The 18963-nt window shown below is 38.7% G+C and overlaps 1 protein-coding gene across 5 annotated transcripts in view; it reads left to right on the top strand.

The window, feature by feature from the left end:
- cadm1a (cell adhesion molecule 1a) overlaps nt 1-18963 on the top strand; it is a 370054-nt gene that overhangs the window by 333944 nt on the left and 17147 nt on the right. For 2 of the 5 annotated variants that reach the window (XM_046039204.1, XM_046039206.1), the window contains one exon: nt 2048-2080. The exons of 1 other annotated variant lie outside the window; for it this stretch is intronic. In XM_046039204.1, coding sequence (XP_045895160.1) covers nt 2048-2080 — 33 coding nt within the window. Of the gene's footprint in view, nt 1-2047; nt 2081-2440; nt 3136-14651; nt 15126-18963 lie in introns of those variants that run through there. 2 more of the 5 variants (XM_046039208.1, XM_046039209.1) reach the window with 2 other exon arrangements.

The raw sequence follows: 18963 nt of genomic DNA, 5'->3' as shown, positions 1-18963 counted from the left end.
AACAAGTGTAAAGAATAATACAAAAAAACAAGATAAGAGCATGAAAAATTAATATAAAATTAGTAAAATACAATAAAATAAAAGGGATAAAATAAAGTCAAATAAGATCAGGAAAAGCTCTCCTATAAAAGTATGTTTTAAGAAGGGACTTAAGAGTTCACTGACTCAGCTGACCTGATTTCCTCGGGCAGGCTGTTCCAGAGCCTCGGGGCCCTGACAGAAAACGCTCTGTCCCCTTTAGTTTTCAGTCGAGACTCTGGAACAGACAACAGACCTCTGCCCGAGGATCTCAAGGTACGTGCTGGTGTGTATCGGACTAAAAGGTCAGAAATATAACAAGGCGAGAGGCCATGAAGAGCTTTAAAAGTGATCAACAGAATTTTAAAGTCAATTCTAAAACATACTGGGAGCCATTGTAATGAAGCTAAAATAGGAGTAATGTGGTCATATTTCTTTGTTCTGATGTATACCAACAATTGTTAATAAATAGTGAGTATATTTCACATGTATTGTCCATATGTTTTTCCCAGACTCTCCTTGGCTACCTTATGTTGTTTAATAGGGTTAGAGTTATTGAGATAGAGATACAGTTATTGCCATTGGGTATACATTCATTTTTTACTCGGTTGGATCTGATCTTGGGGTATCTATATATCCCAACCAGAAAGGAGTGGCTGGAACTCCACTGAAAGGGGATGGGATGTATCCATGCATACCATGTCTGCTTTCTCAGTCAGCCTGGTCAATTTGTCAATTTGCAGTATCATGCATATCATATCTACACATGGTCTGATTGTGATATGTCTACGTTTTGTATATTGGTTAGATCTGATATAAAATCTACCTGATCAGTGAAGCCAGTCTCACTTGCATTTGCAGTAAGTGGAAAGATCTCAAACACAGAAAGAGTTGTATGCCATTTTAAGTAAATGGCTTCAGTAATTGCATGATTATGAATAGGCAGCTATGCTTTGAATCTAATAAACCATATAAAATGTATGAATTTACCGGAAACTATACATATCTTTAAATAACATTTAATATCTATCCAACTTTTTTTATACTCAGTAACATTCAAAACCAGAGATGTAACCACCTCTATATTCACCAAATAATTCTTTGCTTTACTTTTTTACCAGCTGTGTTGTAGCAGAGATGTAAAATCTATGGGACCACAAAGGTTTTAAACAAGTAGATGTACGCTTCAAACCACCTGCTTATCGGATATCATCCAACAGCATCTGAAACGTTCTTTCAAGTGCTGATTTTTGTAACTTTCTGAAACGTTCAATCTGACAATTATGTCCACTTTTTTAACACTTCTGCGTCTGGTGGACTTCAGCACACTGGCTGCAGTTGCACCGGATCATTACTAGTCTCTAGTGATAGTGCTGAAATGTAAAGTCACCACCCTACAATAAACTATATTTACAATTTCTTTAAAAAGTCATAAAAACAGTAAAGAGGTTATCAAAGGTTATCAAACCATGTTGGTGAATATCTCATCGCACAAAGACTTTGCAACACTGTTACTTTGTGAAAACTTTACTTGAGTCATTGCCATACAAAGCATTCCCCTGTAAATAGATGGTAAAGTGTTTTCCAGCTCATACACAGTTACATTAGGACAGCTGCACAATTATTTCCTCTTGATGGTCTGTCTTTTCTCCACACCAAAGCTGCACATGATAATAGTCTGTTCCATATCTCCTCAAGCAGTAGCCACACTCCCCTCTGAGTGCAATGTCCAGTGTTTACAGTGGAAAGTGTGTGCTTGCGTGTGTGTGTGTGTGTGTGTGTGCGTGTGTGTGTGTGTGTAAGCTTATGTTTATCTCTGCACTGCCTTTGGTTCCTTTTGATTTCCCTTAAGCTCTGTGTCTTTTGTCATGTTCTGGTCTTCTGAATGCTTGCTTATGGGTGTCATTTGTTTTCTCCCCCTGCCCCGCTCCCTCCTTGCCTCCTCCCCCATTTCTCCTTTATTTGCATGCTGTTCCTCCTGTTCCACACCTCCCTCCTCAACTGCCATGTCCTCTCCTTGTGTGCTCAGATACTGCGCCCAGCACTGAACCTGCAGCTCATGGTTGGTATCTCTACTTTCCTCTTTATGTCTTTTTTTTAAAAACTTGTATCCTGTCTCTGCTGCATGCCTACTTTTACTTTTGCACAGTAGAAAGTATTGTGCCAGGCTGCCCAGCCTGGAAATGTCATCTGTGTGCCTGGTCTCAGTCGTTTATTGATTGTGGTGACCTGTCTTTTGAGACCACTGAGGTCCTGCCAAGGAACAGTCAGGCTACATTTTATTTATTTATTTTTTCCATTAACTGTGCAACAAAGATGTTGATATAACTTTTTTTTCTTTAAGAAAGCTTCTTATTCTCCTCCTAGAACTGCACTGGTGAAATGGTTTTACCAACTAACCAATTATAGTGTTTCCCTGAAGGTGCCACAGAGGAATAAAATCCACTCTGAGGCCAGGACTGATTATATCAACAGCATGAGATGATTTTGTGTGGAGGCAAAAATAGACCTCATTTACTCGTTCTCATTAATTTGAATGAAGATGATATACATCATTTTCTCATTTTGCCTAAATTGCATCTCTTTTTTTCATTTTTTTGTGGCTGCAGTTTCATGATTTGTGTGAACAAATGTATGTTCTATTAGGCATGTGCTCAGTTTACTCCATCAGGAAACTTAGAACTGACTTCACTCACTTGCTATAATGGTCGAAGTAGAGGCCTGTGTAGCAAATGAACCATGGGCTCCTATGTGGTAATTTAGATAAACACAATTTTATTTCAGAATGTGCACATAAAGTTTCTCACAGGTAGACAACACAACAGCACTAATGAAATTACAACAAACCCAGACACACTCGATGATTTTAGCACCTTTGGGTCCCAAATGCCTACTTTACCTGGAAGGTAATGCAGCCTTGCTTGCCCTAACTAGTTACATTAACATGATTTTATTGTTTTGTTTCTTCTGTGCACTTTCTCTTTCCACTAGATGGTAAGATTTTATCAAAGTTAAAGATGGGGCAAAATGGGCTCAGGGCTAGTTATGGTATATGAGATGTGAAATACCCAAGTGTCTTTAAAAAAGCATCAAGAGTCTTTTTTTTTTAAATGATACATTATGATGATTCACCCCTACCAAGAGGTTGGTGAGTGGGAGAGACCTTTGACAAGGGAAAGTTTTTGCTCTTCTCATGCAATTTTAATTATCTTTACATATTTTAATTATATGGCATGAGTTATAGTACATCTGAAGTAATGAAGATTTTACAATTAAAATTGCAATCTATGCTTGAGTGCATGACTGAAGTATCTATTTAATTTTACAGTCAGAATTCAAACACTTCGATATTATATACATTATTTATTTTATTTAATTGTGAACAATGTTTAAATGTCATGCATATAGAAAATTGTTTTTCAAATAATTCAAGCAGCAGGCAGCTGTTTTTAGCATAAAAGCTCTAAAAACCCACTTTACACTACTCTCTCATCACCAAACGGCAAACAGGCGCATTTAGCAACTAGCTGGTGAACATAGTGGAGCATTTAGCAGCCTTCAAATAAACGATAGTGTTGCCCGGTAACTGCTGGATTTGTAAATAAGCAGCAGTTTGCCACTTCCCCCGAGTAGTCAAAAAAAGAACAATCAGCTAATGCAGGTTTAAATAAATTAAATGAAAAGTGGTTTTCGTAACCTGTCACTCGTTTGACCTTTTGTGTATAGTAAATGTAAAAGGAGCAGGTATCAGATGTATCCTGTTTCATTACTAAGTGTTTCTAATGTAACATTTTTTTAGTTTGAGAAAAAGTGGAATATTGTATTAGTGATATTCAGTTACTGTATTTCCCTCACATAAAATATTTATTAAGGGCAAAAGAACGTGGGATTAAACCAGATGAATGAATGTTCACGGTGGATTGATGGAGATGGGATTTTATTAATATGCATACACTATTTGGTGAATGAACAATAGTGCAGGGTTCAGGTGTTTTATCAAACATTTAAATATAATTAACCCTCACTTCTATCCATAAAGCCTATGCTGAATATTAGGGAGTTTCAACCTGTGTAGCACAACAAATACACACAACAGAGCCTTCAAACATTTCTTAACGCATAACCTTAAATGCAAACACAACATATTGATCAAATTTGCTACATCAAATTAATCTTGCTCATTTTTCCTTGAAGGATAAAACTGGTTTGTTCTGAAAATAGCGCTGATCCTTTTCCGCTTCAGAAGATAAATATAAAAAGTCTTAGGAGATTCAAATAATCAATGACGTTATGCTGCTGTACCTTGTGCATAAATGCGCACAGCGTCTTTCTTAGTGGGAAGACTATTCATCCTATTTCACCCATCCCCTCTTAATCAGAAGGTTAATTTTTATGACATAGACCCACACGATCCGCGGATATAACTCTACACATCTCTGCGCAACTCTACATCACTAAAACCCACCTATATAGGCACATCATACTATCAGAATAATGTGAGCATTAAATAGCAGTGAAAGTAACTCAAAAATAATGCAAAATATTCAGAGACAGTAATATTGTAATATAACTAATTACTCTCAAATGACAGTAACTACTAATCTATAATGTATTACATTTTGGAAGTAACTTGCCCAACAATGCTAGCAGGTGAACATAGTGGAGCATTTAACAGCGCTTTACTTCAGGAGTACAGACCAAAAACAGAGTTAAAACAGAGTAGATATTGGACTTAGATTCATCAGGAGGCCAGAAACACTATTCCAAATTAATGATAATGTTGCTCTGTAACTGCTGGGTGTGTAAGTAGACAAGTTTGCCATATCAACTTAAAAGAGACCTATTTTCCATATTTTATGACTTATCTACAATGTTACAATGTTGGATGTTCATGTTAAACAAGGCCAAAGCATTAAATGATGAGATTAAAGTATTTAAAAGAAATCCCTGTGAGCCTTAACCTCAGATTTCTTCATGTTCTGAACACTCTGTTTCAACAGATTTTTCTACCAACCGCTCCTTTTGATAACACATGAAGCTAGACTGAGCTAGTATTCCATATATGGTAATTTACCACATATTACCATATACGCTCGGTCTGTCTGTACCGCTCAGCGGAAACAACAAATGCTTCAGGTCTTGGTCAATCACAAGACAGTGGGCTTTGAGAGGGGGGGGTCTTAAAGAGACCACAGCGTTTACAGCTTGTTTCAGAAAGATGCTGAAATGAAGCCCTGCGTGAAGAGTCCGTATAAGACGTTGAATCATGCAAAGTATCATACAGGAGTCACAGAACAGCAATATAAGACTGGAAATGCAGTATAATAGGTCTCCTTTAAAGGTGGTGATATGTCAGTGTGGTGATACACTTTGTTTCTGCTGCCCTCAAGTGGTGAAAAAAATATATTTAAAAGGTTTAAAACAAACAGTAGATTCACAGATATCAATCAAGCACAGTCGGTGCACACCAACACAGCCGTGAAGAAACGCCTGATCATCCAGTCCATCCATCCATGTGGGTGTCCAGCCTGAATTCAAGATGGTAGTTCAGTAAGTAGTGAATCACTTTGTTGTTCAAGCCCTTTAATTTAATGAATATTGACAGTTATGAGTCAGTGACTGGCAATGCAACTGAACAACTGTACAATACCTGTAACAATATTTTCATAGGTGTATAATTTGCCTATCAAGATGGACATATTCCTTCATCGCCATGACTTGTGAGCATTCAGTCTTTATTTTTGTTTTTACCAAACTCTTGAAAACATCTTCAAAGCAAGACACGAGTTCTGTGCATTTTTGAATCCGTTAAAGACTCTGTGGACATACACTGTCAGTTTATTACGCCTAGCTAAAACTAATACAATCTACAACGGTATTATAATAAATCCCATATTCATAAATGTTTAATGCTCAGGGTTTGTTTTTTTTGTTGAAACTGTTTTAAAGCAATCAAGTATGTGCCAGCAAAGATCCCTGCTAGTTTCTTTTGAAACATAAACGGTGTAATTCTACAGTTTAACAGTTGTAGGATAAAATTATTGTTCATAATTACTTTCAAGGGTTGTAAAATCCTTTCTCATACTATTATAAAACGCTGTGTGAAGGTCTTTGCATGTAATAAGCCTTCTTGAATTGGATTATCTCACCTGTACCTCACACATGTCCCCACCAATCCAACCTCTTGTGTAACGAAAGCCAAATGGCTGTACAGTCAGTAAACCTCAGTCCCCGACGCCATAAGAGATGCACTGGCGAGTGGCGCTAGTGTCCATGGGTTTTAGCCTCCACGCTAACGTTGTGAGGCCGCCAGTTCGAGTCAGGACTGTGCAGTAGTACAACTTCGGGGAGAACCGTTACACTTGTGTTTTTTTTAATACTGCCATTTTCAGTCTGAGCACCCAGGAACTCGGTCGGACCCCGTGAGCACTCTCTGCCAACGTTTTCTCATTGTCAACACCACTACTAACTGTATACCTCATATTAGAAAATACACTTTATTTTGAGCTAAATCAATCCGGAAAGGTAAGTGCCTTTATTTCATTAGTGCTTCCAGATGTATTAAAAAAAAAAAGTCATGTCTATATTTCCATGCGCTGTGTGTGACACCAAGTCAGACACTGTTAGAAAAGCATCAGCACTGACCGCCTGGCTTCCCATTTCCTCTCAGATGTTGTTGCTATGGTGATGCCCCGCTTGTCGTGACTAAAAGAGAGAGGAAGCTGAGACACTATTGAGCTTGAAGGCTCTTCCCGAGATTGTCCATTTCCCACTAAAATAGGCCAGGTACAGGGGAAGAGGCATGGAGGGCATGAGAGAACAAATTAAACATGCGGCAGAGAAACGAAGAGGCTCTGAGATGAGCTGCCAGTTTACAGCTGAAGTGTTCGTTGAAACATTTTGTTCTTATAAATTAAGCTTTTGCTCTGGTGCTGAAATGAGAAAGAACCAGAAACTGGAAAAACTCAGACATAATGACTGGTTTTATTATGCATGTGGATAAACGCCACTGCAACTCTGGCTTCTAAGAAGCTCTTGTGGTAAAAAGTAATTTTCACTAGAAAGACCCACAGAGTTAAAGGCGCTCATTCGAAACAAAAACAATAGAAAAGGAGTTCATAAATGCTCACACAGAAGAATAGCAGAGTTTACAAAACTATATCAACTCATACAATAAAAGAAGGAACAAACAAGTTGATCAAAACGCCTTCCCCTGTACTACTTTGTCTATCTGCTGTTTGGTGCTGGGCAGGTACTGGGCAGTGGATTTATCAGTTTTCTTTTTTACTGAAAACATCTGCCGACTATTGCTGGAAATGAGGTTGATAGGAGCAGTGTGACTGAACCTAAACAGTGAGTTTTTCAGGCCTAACAATGGCTAAAATATGCTAAATATATTGATTAGTACAAAAAGTTTTTTTTATTAAATAGATTTAGTATTTCTCCTCCAGAAGTATGTTCCTAAGATTTAGACCTTTGTGTATGGAGATAAAAATGTGCAGAAAATATAATTAAAATGTGAGGAAAAAATTAAGAAAAGTTTACAGACTTTGTTTGGTGGCTTGTCAGAAAATTATTAGGATGGACTGCGCACTGAGATATTTTTGGACTAATGAACCTGAGTATTTCTAATATTCTGGCTATGGCCCTGTTTTCAATTATAAACCGGCAGTTTATTAGTGCAAATCCCAAACAGCACATGTTCCAATTACATGCTATATTCTGTAAAGTATAACACTGCTTATTTGTGTTAATAATGCGCTTATTTTGGCAGTGGCATAGTATAGTATACCATGCGTGCACCTACAGACATCATACAGAGTAACTGTATCTTCCAAGGAATAAAATGTAAAATTGTTCCACAAGGATGTTTTAATTATTTCGTGTTTCTGAGCTGGAGGTACTGCACCACTGTACACTATTTTGTCAGTTCTGTGCAGCTGCATTGTGGGACAATAGTGCCCATCAATAAGCCAGGCTTTATTTGATAGAGGATTTTCTTTTGTCATCATGTTACCTGCATGAGGTAAATCAACTCTCTGCTAGTAGTTTTTTTTTTTCTCAAAATGTACAAAAGTGGTCCACAGTTCAGAGCCAGCATTTTGGTGTTGGATGTTCAAGCAGGGTTTGCTCTTCTCATCTCTCTTCCATCTCCTCACTCTTAATGAAAGGGCATGTTGGTGGAAGATGTCAGTTGCTTTAGCTGATGGCTAGCCCCACTGACTAATTTCCCATCCGGAGAGGTGAGCGCATCTGGAAAGGACACACCTGCCAACACGGCTGTCAGCAAGCCTGTGAAAGTAGTGAGATAATTGAGCCGCTCTCAGAGATCTAATAGTGGAGAGCAATACAGCAGTATAATGGCCACTTTGCTCACAGCAGGATTGTGGCAGATGAAGCACAGGACTTTTTCCTTTAATCCAAGGACTAAGCTGTCACATTTGGGTATCATTAAAGAGACAAGGCATTCACTAAATGACAAGGCCACAATGGGCCAAATCAGGTATTGATGTGCTACAAATGTAGCAATTTTTCTTCAGACTTGATTACTGCTCAAAGAGGTAGCCAAATTAGGGAAGTATTTTTGTTTAGAGGTTGTCGTGGAAATTGTATATTCCTGGTGAGGGATTGAGCAAATAATTGTGTTACTACAAACAGTTGTCTTCGTTGAAGAAATTATTAATAAAAAGAGACCAACAGAGAAGTACTACAACAGAGGTTCTGTCTCCTAGGGCAGTAACTAATGTCTGGCCCAGAGCAAAGGGACGCATGATCATTTAGACTGTCACGGTTTCGATGTTTTGGGGAACAGAGACCCTCTCCCAGCCTGAACTGTACAGTCAAGGTGAGAGAGGAACAGCAAGTAAGGAAAACAGTAAAACAATTTCACAGCTCTGACCTAAACCCTAAACATGTGGACAGACTAATATACTGAGTATGAGAAGAAGCGGATAAAAAAACAATATGTAAGACATACCATTAATAGTTATAATAGAAGCACATGCATAAAAGACTTCTGCCGTCACAGAGGGGGAGTTTGTGTGGGGATTTTGATGTGTAGCTCCACGTCTGTAATGTGTATTTTCATTCATGGTTTCTATTCTGACTCTGGAAAAGACTGGGAAAGACAAGTTGGCCAAATTTTAAATGTTGTTCTTTTGACTTGAAAACTGAGTCTTTGCAGACCTCAGAAACAGCGGTGCCAGGTGATCTTGGGTCGACTGACTATCAAAGGGACAGATGGCATTGCCGACATAACTGACAACATGACATATTGGAAGGTTAAAGTGTCACAGTAGCAGGTTTTTGATAGCCAGTTTGATGATTGTGTGCACACAAAAGAATTAGTGGGTTGAATATGAGATGGTTTTGGCCTTAGTTGAACCTTGCTATACCTCAACCCAGTGAACATACCATTAAAAAATAAATAAAATAAGGCCCCCTTCCTCTCCGAATCATAACTCAAATCTGAACAGAGAACATAATGGTTGGATCAAAGGAACCTGCTCCCTCCATTGATGAAGTAGCAGATTCCCTGATGTCAGTCGAGGATAAATGTCCAAAAATCTGCTTTGAAATAATCTAAAAAAGATCTCCTTAAAACTTCAGATCTTACCTTACAGTCATTATATTTAGTAATTTTCTTCAGTATCAAAAGTAGTTACAGTGGAAATGGGAACTTCTAGTAGTTAATTCAGCATGACTTCCCATTGTGCAGATTCACTAACATGTAAAGAAATATAGGGTAAGAATTGGGCTTAGGTGTGACCGACTCTATGGCAATATTTTCCGTCCGGTTTACAATACCCAAAGGATGATGGGAATAAATGCATATAAAATATTAAGGCTCAAAATGTCCCATCCACCTATGTAAAAACTTTTTTATTTTTATAAATGTATCCTTAAACACATACAACAGTGCTAGTAAACATGACAATTTATGGATCTGAGTAACTTTTTCTCAAAACAACAATATCTGATATGCCCTTCTAAGACATCTAGTGAGTATGCAATATTCCTGTGAATAAAAAGAGTGAAAGCAGAAAAAATACAGACAAGGGTTGAAAGGGTTCATGAATTTTTTTCATGTAACACTTTTGCAGCATTTGCAGAGAAGCTGCATTTCCTGGGTCTCTGCTGGTCAACAAATATGTGGAATGTCTGATGTGTTTCTGAAAGGGAAAGACAAATGTGCTGAATTCTCTTAGGAGGGCAGGGATGTCAACGGGGTTGTACTTTCTGGGTCACTGCAAAAATATTACAAAATTGAGTTTCCGACATGTTTTCCACATTCACTGCATCATGACTTTAAGTGAGTGGAAACCAGTTTAACCTCTTTTGGATAAAAAGGTTTAGAGCTCGAAAAATTGCACTGATTTAGTTATGGGAGTCCCTTTATGGAATTTTATATCAGTGGCACTATAGGATCCCTTTATTCAAGGTGGTTGTGTGTGCATAGAGATAGATGTGTTTGTATTTTGAGGCTGGCACTCGCTGGCTTGAACCTGCCTTTGGGGCTTGCTTCAAATGAGGCACATATGCTGCTTTAATTAGTTTCAGATTCACAACTGAGTATGACAGGTGACAAAAAGGGGTCCCCCCTCCAAAACCTTTTTCTCTTCTCATAACTCACCTCCTGCTGAAAGTTAAGTGAACCTCTAAGGTCCCGTCTGGCTTTCACATGATGAAATAGAAAGGGAAGTGATGAAATATACAGGCAAGTGTAATCAGTAGTGAACTTTCTCCTCACCTGTGACATAGATCTCATGGTTTTAATCAGTCTGAACAGCAAAAGCTGCCTTGAGTTAAAATGTGTAAGCAGGTCAACAAGTGGCAACCCTTTCTGTGCACATTGTTTTGTTGTAGAGTTCTGCTTTTGGGGGCCAAAATTGTTCAGCCGCTGACCCACCAGAACCCTTGTACAATTGTTATAGTCATAGATGGAGCAGATATAATTGTCAGGCTCAAAAGCTTGGGTTTTGAACCCTTGAATCCTTATCTTCACTGTTCATAAATTCGCAATTTAAAACTTTTTTTTAGAAGTTTTCTTTTTTTCAGAAACTCTTTTGGAAATATTGGTAATAGCTCACTGTATTTCTTTATAATTTTTTAAATTCCTTACTTTTATCCAAACTTTTTGCATTAGGCCACCAGATGCACAAAAACCAGTGAGACAATTTCACATTAATCCAAACTGTCAATCATCCCCATCTGGTGCCCAGCTCTGCTACCTGCTTAAATGATAACACCTGCTCTATCAGAGAAGTCTCTCACCAACTGCTGTTCTTCCTCACAAGCCTTTTTTAAACCTCTCACTAACAATTCAGTGTGTTACCTACAGGTGTTATTTACAACAAAAGAAAAATCTAAAAATGTATATTTGTGTAATGTTAGTTATCCTCCCAGTCCTACTATACACACAATTAAGATTCAACTGTTTCAACTTTCATTTAACATTTCATTTGTAAGGGATGTACTCAGAGCAGCATATATCCATGTGTCAATCTAAGATCCCTTCTACACCTGTTATTAACATACAATCTACATTTGGATTTCTTATCTGGTAATGGGTAAGGTGGTGTGGGAAATAAATTAATATTTGTCATAAATCAAAGTATTGGGCAAATTATCAGCCTCAGCTGCACTTTGGTGAATATTACCAATACGGGAGGTAACATGTGTTGTGAATTGATGCAAAATAAATGAAATTGAAATTTAAGGGTAGCACAGTGGTGCAGTGGTTAGTGCTGTCGCCTCACAGCAATAAGGTTGTGGGTTTGAACCTTGGTCGTTCCAGGCCTTACTGTGTAGAGTTTGTATATTCTCCCCATGTCTGTGTTTTTTCCAGAAAATACATTTCAGAAATTGGTTGATACTCAACCACAAACAGGTGGTGAGCTTGAGGCTGGCAATATTTCTCAAGTGTTTTAGTTGTAATTTGGACCACAGTGAAATGTGGTGCAAAATAGGATCCCAAGGCATGTGACCTGCATGTTCCTTGTTTTTGAATGGTCTTATTATAATTTGCATTTAGGCTCAGTGTTGCCATGACAGCAACCCAGTCTTGCAACTTTCATTTGAGACAGTTGTACTGTTTTTGGTATATTGGCTGGGCCGTGTTGGCATGGTGGACAAAAGGGAAGAGAAAAGGAAAAAGTTCTAACCAGAGTTTGTAAGGAAACACCTTTATTCATTAGGATGAAGTAAGTTACATCCCAAAATATATATTAACATTCTTCAGGAAATTGAAATTCATTATTAATAGTCACTGCAAATGTAGCTCCTTCTCCACCCGCCCCCGAGCAAATGCCTCCTTCCATTTTGGTCACTCTCTTGTACCATTTTCTTCTTTCAGTCGGTCTCGGTGTTGGCAGACAAAGCCGGAGTAAATGTTTTCTCAGTTTGATTCCATGAAGCTAAAACCAGGGGTTTGTTTTTGTTTCAAAAATCTAACAATACCCTCAGTATTTTGTGTTAATAAGACAGTAAGATCATCCATTGTCACTGCTTCACTCACTTTTAGTAGTACTTTTACAACTTCATACTATAATGTGATCTGTACGTGGAACACTTGCAGATTATCTTAATTTTTTTCCCCATGCATCATCATCCATGCATGTAAGCTGGTCTGAATTTCCTTTGAGGTGAGGCTTGGATTAGGGGCTGACACCATGCACTCAGCCTTGCTAAAAGATTTTATTATCACTGCAGGTTTTTGTCAGCGTTGCTACAACGGACAGAGATTGTGCCACAACACTGCTCCTCAAAGAGGGCCAAAATAGCATGACAAAGCAGACATACAGGGACCGTGATAAAGAAGTAAATGTTCTGCTAGGCATCCATCTTTACATAATGACTGAATTCAATATTTTTCTTTTGACTCTGCAGCATTTATTGTATATTAGCAGCCACAGTATGTGCAGCAAAGGTCAAATGTCATAGAGTCCTTTGATATATTTTTGAATAACAACTGTGTGCTAAAAGATAAACTCTAATGTTACATGAGATTAGAAAAGAGCAGAGTAGCATAATTTCTTAGAGAATAGCCTGGCTGAGGGGGAAGCAGAGATGAAATGCTGCCTCCTATTTGTGTGGAGCATATGGCCAGGAATTACGCATTGTACCTTTAACCAGATACTGTTCACAGCTGGTATCCATAAATGTTTCATTACCACCATCTCCTGGAAAGGCTTGATCTTCCCTGCACGTTGACACAAACGGCGCGGAAGAATAGTCTCAAAAGGATCCGCACAAATAGGTGGAAACTCACAAATACCCTTCATTTGATGCACAAATGATGATATACGAGTTTTAAATTAGAGGCACAGATATGGACACAGATTTACAGAAACAAATCACTCCACATTTATTTGTGCATTGTGTTTTACAAGTTACAAATCTTGACATTTGTTTGTGAAGACTGTTTTAATCCCATACATTTGGTGCTGTCTCTTGTAACTCACATTGCAGTTCTTATTTAAGGAGCTGTGTTTAAGCAGTTATATGAAATTTCAATTAAACACAGTCCCACTGAGATTTGCTGACACTGTTTACATACATCCTTGTTTTCTCTGGTGGCAGCCTGTCTTTATGTACAGTATGTGGTGAGAGCATAAATCAATGTTGTCTACATTTCAGCACTAACTATAGGAAGTCCAGTGCCAAAAAGAAGCACAGCAGAAGTCATCTGCACATCTTTGCAAAAGAGAGGTGGTGTTGGAACCTTACCCCAGACTCACTCAGGGAACGCCTGCACCGCTGTTTTGTTCTGTCTTGTGCCCAACATCAAATCACACTGGAAGCGTTCCAGAAGATTTTCAGCAGTGGAGCTTTTAGCCTGCTCCATGTTGTTAAATTGTTAATTCATCCTTTTTGTGCTACTTCTAGGACAGCTCTCTGCAACCAGGTTTTGTCCTGTCCTAACCTTAATGCTGCACAGCTTCATACCCCACAGGGAGCATTTTGCCTGCTTGATTTTAATGAGTGAGTTCAGATTTTGTTGATTTGGTAGCCCTTGATTTTTGTGCTGCAACCATGGTTAAGTGGGCTACATAGTTTATAAGGTTTAGTGTGTGAAATTTAGTGGAATCACCCCCCCACACCCACTGATCACTTCCTCTTTAGTGGTTTTGCCTGCAAAATAAAAGCGGTGGAAAGTTTTTTCCAGCAATTCTTTATTTTGAGTTGAATTGAAAACTTTTAAATTCTGAACAACATTAAAAAGATTCTGTAGCCTGCTTGACACACCTCGATAATAGCAGTCAGGAAAACAAGTGTCTACACTGCCAGAATTCTACAAGAAGAAGAAGAAGAAGAAGAACGTAGTGATGAAACGCCCTCTGTAGAGCAGTTTGTCCATTTTGGGCTACTGTAGATACATGGCTGCGCAACATGGCGATGTTCATGTAAGGGGGCCCGTGGTTATCTAGATATGAATGGCTCATTCTAAGGTAATAAAAACATAAGGGTTCATAAAAAAAGGTCTTTATACACCACTGAAAACATAGATATAGATCCTCAAAAATATTACACACTGGACATTTAAATTGTTTCTTTTTTATCTGTTGTAATATGATTATTGTGGATTTACAATCAGGAGTTTTATTTTAAAATTGACCTGATTTTCTATGCAGTTCTGACTTCCTGCCCAGTTCATCTGCTTTGTGCTGCTTGACCCGGCCTCCGTCAGAAATAGACTTGCTGCATGTTCTCCGGGCTGCGGAGAGACACTTGTGGGAAAGTAAAGTAACTTCCATACGAATGGCATGTACATCAATGAGCCTTGGAGCCTGTCACCAGTTCACCGCTTTTCCTTCCTTGGACCACTTTTGTGGTACTATCAAACCACTGGAACACCCTACAGGAGCTGCAGTTTTGGAGATGCTCTGACCCTGTCATTTGGCCATCACAATTTGGCCCTTATCAAAGTCACCCATATTACACTATTATACGCATATTCTTGCTTCTAACACATCAACATTGTGAGCATGCTGATGTTTGTATTAAGCTCAAGCACAGCTGTCAAGTACAATCTCGCAGAGCTGCTGTAGACTCTTTGTCAGCAGATAAATGCTCATATGAGTCTTATGGGTTGTTTTTAGAAGTATTTATAATCTATTTGTTTTGTTTAAGAACAAGGGCTCTGTCATGGTGTGTTCTCTGCATGCTAAAAACTAGAAGAACAATAAGTATGGTGAAAAACAAAGAAAAAAGACTGAAGCTGCAAATATTCACAACTATTCTTTTATTTGTTGATTTATAGAAATAGTCAGTGAGGTAAGCTATGAAAGGGTTGTGTAAACAGATCATCTCTGTGTACGACCTTGACCAGAGAACGTACCATAGTCTGTGTACTGCATGTATGTAAATTTAGCTATTGTCTGAGGCTTCTTTTCCAGGATTAGCCCCTCATTTCCTTGGCACAGTTCCTTCACCCAGGGCTGTCTCTGCTGTTTACACAGATCCACACAAAGCCCCCGATGTCATTTCACTGATACTATTTTGTCTCACAACACCAGGATACACACAATCTTTTCTGTTGTTGTTATCAATATACCAAGAACAGGGTAGACACAGGACTTGACTTGAGGGAGTCAATTTAATCAACGCCTTACATTTCAGTGACTTTGACCTTGACAAGATGTCTCTTTGGATCACTTAAACTTTTACAAATTTACTTTCTTCTTTTTATGATAAGTATTGTCATGGCACCTTTATTATATATCACTTATTGTTAGTTATTTTGACCACATATCTGTTAAAGTCAAGTGATTGCATTTTCTAACACAAAGGAAGCCTCAGATCTCGGGTGTCAGGCTAAAGAAAAATCGTTCGACGTAATCACACTCAAGCCAGGCTCCTGGCCACCTTTCACAACCACAAGCATAAATCCTGGGGAGTTTTTCAGCTGTTGTTGGAATGGCTGAAGCTGGAAGCAGCTCATTGACAGCGGGATGGGAGGAGAGTGTGTGGAGGGGGTTGATAATCACGCATGAGAGCAGAAAGGGCAGTTTGGTGGATGGAGAGAAGCTCCACTGGGTTTCTTTTTTTCCCCAAACGGTGTCCCCATTAACAGGACTGATGTGCATCTCTGCAACAAGCTGTAAACTCATTTGGCCTTGGGAGCAATAGAGAGTCCTCAATGTGTTAGGATAAGTCACTCCTGAGACCACTAAAAGCCATTATTAGAAGGTGTTTATCGAGCTAGCTGTGGCCTAGATACAGTGTAATATCCTGAGAACAGTTATAGCCCATAATTATATTACATTTTGGATGAAGACCGGCTGTGATTAGATAAATGATGAATAGCTCCATCAGGAAAAGGTGCAAGTTTCCTTAGGACATAATGCGCTATTGGCTTACTTTTCAAGGAGTTGGAACATTTGCTTTCCTTCTCCTGATTTTATTTTTCAACAAAAATAGAATTCATTACATGGACTAAGGTTTACAGTATATTACATGAGGAATATCACAAAAAATTAATACCAGCTTCTTTTGTATGACCTCATCATTCTCCTAAGTTCATGTCTGCCAGGTGTCAATTAGATAATATTCAATCTCATTTCCAATCTTACCGGAGTTACATCTTTAGCTGTGTTTGAGCTTTCAATTAGAAGTTGGTGCCAGAACACGAGCTAAAATGGAATACTAGTGATGTTATTTCCACTAGACAATGCCTTAGTATTACTGCTAATTACAACTGACCTTCCGCTACAAAAAAATAATTAAAGAACAAAAAAAGATATGAATTTATAATGTAATGAGGTTTCACTGTCTTCTTTGCTTTGTCAAATTGAATTACAGCCAAATGATGTTAGAGCCTGCCTTATATCCTACTGCTCCTGATTTAAAGAAATTAAAAGTAGAAGTAATTCATTGTTTTTGCCACTTAAGGACAATAAATCTTCATTGTCTTACATTGCTCCCCTCCTTTCATTGAGGAAATAGTCATAATCTATATGGTAAAGGCTGCTGAACATGAATTTATGTTTTGTTTATTTACATTATTTTACATTTTTAAAGAAAAGGTACATTTTGCTCTTTACCCAATTTTACACATAAAGTAACATAAAATGACCCTGGAGTGGGCTATGGTGAAGAGCTGCTGTTGGTTGCATTATGGGAAATGTAGGATCCGTCGTCTTTGGAGCTTGACCCACACTAGGGACTAAATGTCAGGACATCTCACCCCTCGATTTCTACCATTGTTTTTTTCCGTACCTGCTCCTTGTAAGCCCTCCAATTGTATACTCTTGTAACATCACATAGTATCTGGTTGAGTGTTTTTAGGTTTTCCGTTTACTTTAAAATATATCAAAAGTAATAAAGCCTTTATATCACAAACAACACATTTCAGAAACAGTGATCAGGCTAGTAAAGCCAGAAGTGTTTCTTAAAGCATTGCTACTCTAATTGATTTAGATTGACGGTGATTTTAATCATTTCATTTTCAACTTTATTTGAACCCTCAGCTACAGTGCTTTCTTGGCCTGGTGTTTTTAATGGCACTGCTGTCGTCCTAAAGTGAGACACTTTTTGACGTTTTGAAAAAGACTCGATAGATCTTATGCCAAGTCACTTACTTTGTATGTAAGCAGTGTGGTACACTACCCGAGAGGCAAAAGATTTAACTGACATTTTTAAATAGGTTCAATGAATAGGTTCATTGGAACTTTAATTACATTCACTCTTTAACCGAGAGTGTTGTGGGCAATGGAAGTGGATCTTGACAAGCCAATGTGCTCTTATGACACCCCACCCACATAGCACTGCTGTATTCCTGATTGCCCCTCTATCTGCAGGCAGCATGGGCACACCAGCGAAATCACTAATGCTTAATTAGCAGATTAGAAGATCCAATTAGGAGATCTCCTCTGTCTCAAATCAAGCCTCTGTCAACATGTCCTATGAAAATGAGATACTCCACGTTCCCACTTAAGTTGGGCGTTGCCCCCTTTGCCAAAATGACCACTCTCACTGTTGCATGCTTTGATTAGCCCTGTGGACACCTTGTTTGAAGCCCATTTGCAATGAATCATTTATATTTCAGGCACATTTCAAAGGGAGACTGAGCTGTGTGTCAGCGGTAAGATAACTCCATGGACGTAAAACGAAAACATAGAGCCCAATTCTGAAACCATTTGGTTGTGTTCTGCATCTTGTTGGGTTTTAAAAATCATGTACATTTCATATAGGTATGTGGTTATTATTATATGTACAGTGGGGGAAATAACCCCTTGCTGATTTTGCAGGTTTGCCCACTTACAAAGAATGCAACGATCTATAATTTTAATCATATGTACATTCTAACATATCTACATTCTAAATTCCAGAAAATCACATCATATGAATTTATTAAAATTGATAACCATCTGATGAGGAAAAACAAGTATATGACCCCCCTGGACAAACAGCATGTTAATATTTTGTAGAAAAGCCATTATTGGCCAGCACAGATTTCAAACGGTTTTTATAGTTGGTGACAAGGTTTGTGCACATTTCGGCAGGGATGTTGGCCCACTCCTCCCTGCAGACAGCCTCCAAATCATTCAGGTTCCGAGGTTGTCGCCTGGCAACTCGAATTTTAAGCTCCCTCCAAAGATTTTCAATTGGATTCAGGTCTGGAGACTGGCTAGGCCACTCCAGAACCTTGATGTGCTTCTTCTTCAGCCACTCTTTTGTTGCTTTGGCGGTGTGCTTAGGGTCGTTGTCGTGCTGAAACACCCATCCTCGACCCATCTTCAGCTCTCTCACTGAGGGAAGGAGATGTTGGTCCAGAATTCCACGATACATGGCCCCGTCCATCCTCCCCTCAATACGATGGAGTTGTCCCGTCCCCTTGGCTGAAAAGCACCCCCAAAGCATGATGTTGCCACCACCATGCTTGACGGTGGGGATGGTGTTCTTTGGGTTGTACTCGGTGTTCTTTGCCCTCCAAACACGACG

Source organism: Micropterus dolomieu, linkage group LG23 (assembly GCF_021292245.1).
Source record: "Micropterus dolomieu isolate WLL.071019.BEF.003 ecotype Adirondacks linkage group LG23, ASM2129224v1, whole genome shotgun sequence".
NCBI lineage: Eukaryota > Metazoa > Chordata > Actinopteri > Centrarchiformes > Centrarchidae > Micropterus > Micropterus dolomieu.
This window is presented reverse-complemented; position numbering and strand designations above follow the sequence as displayed.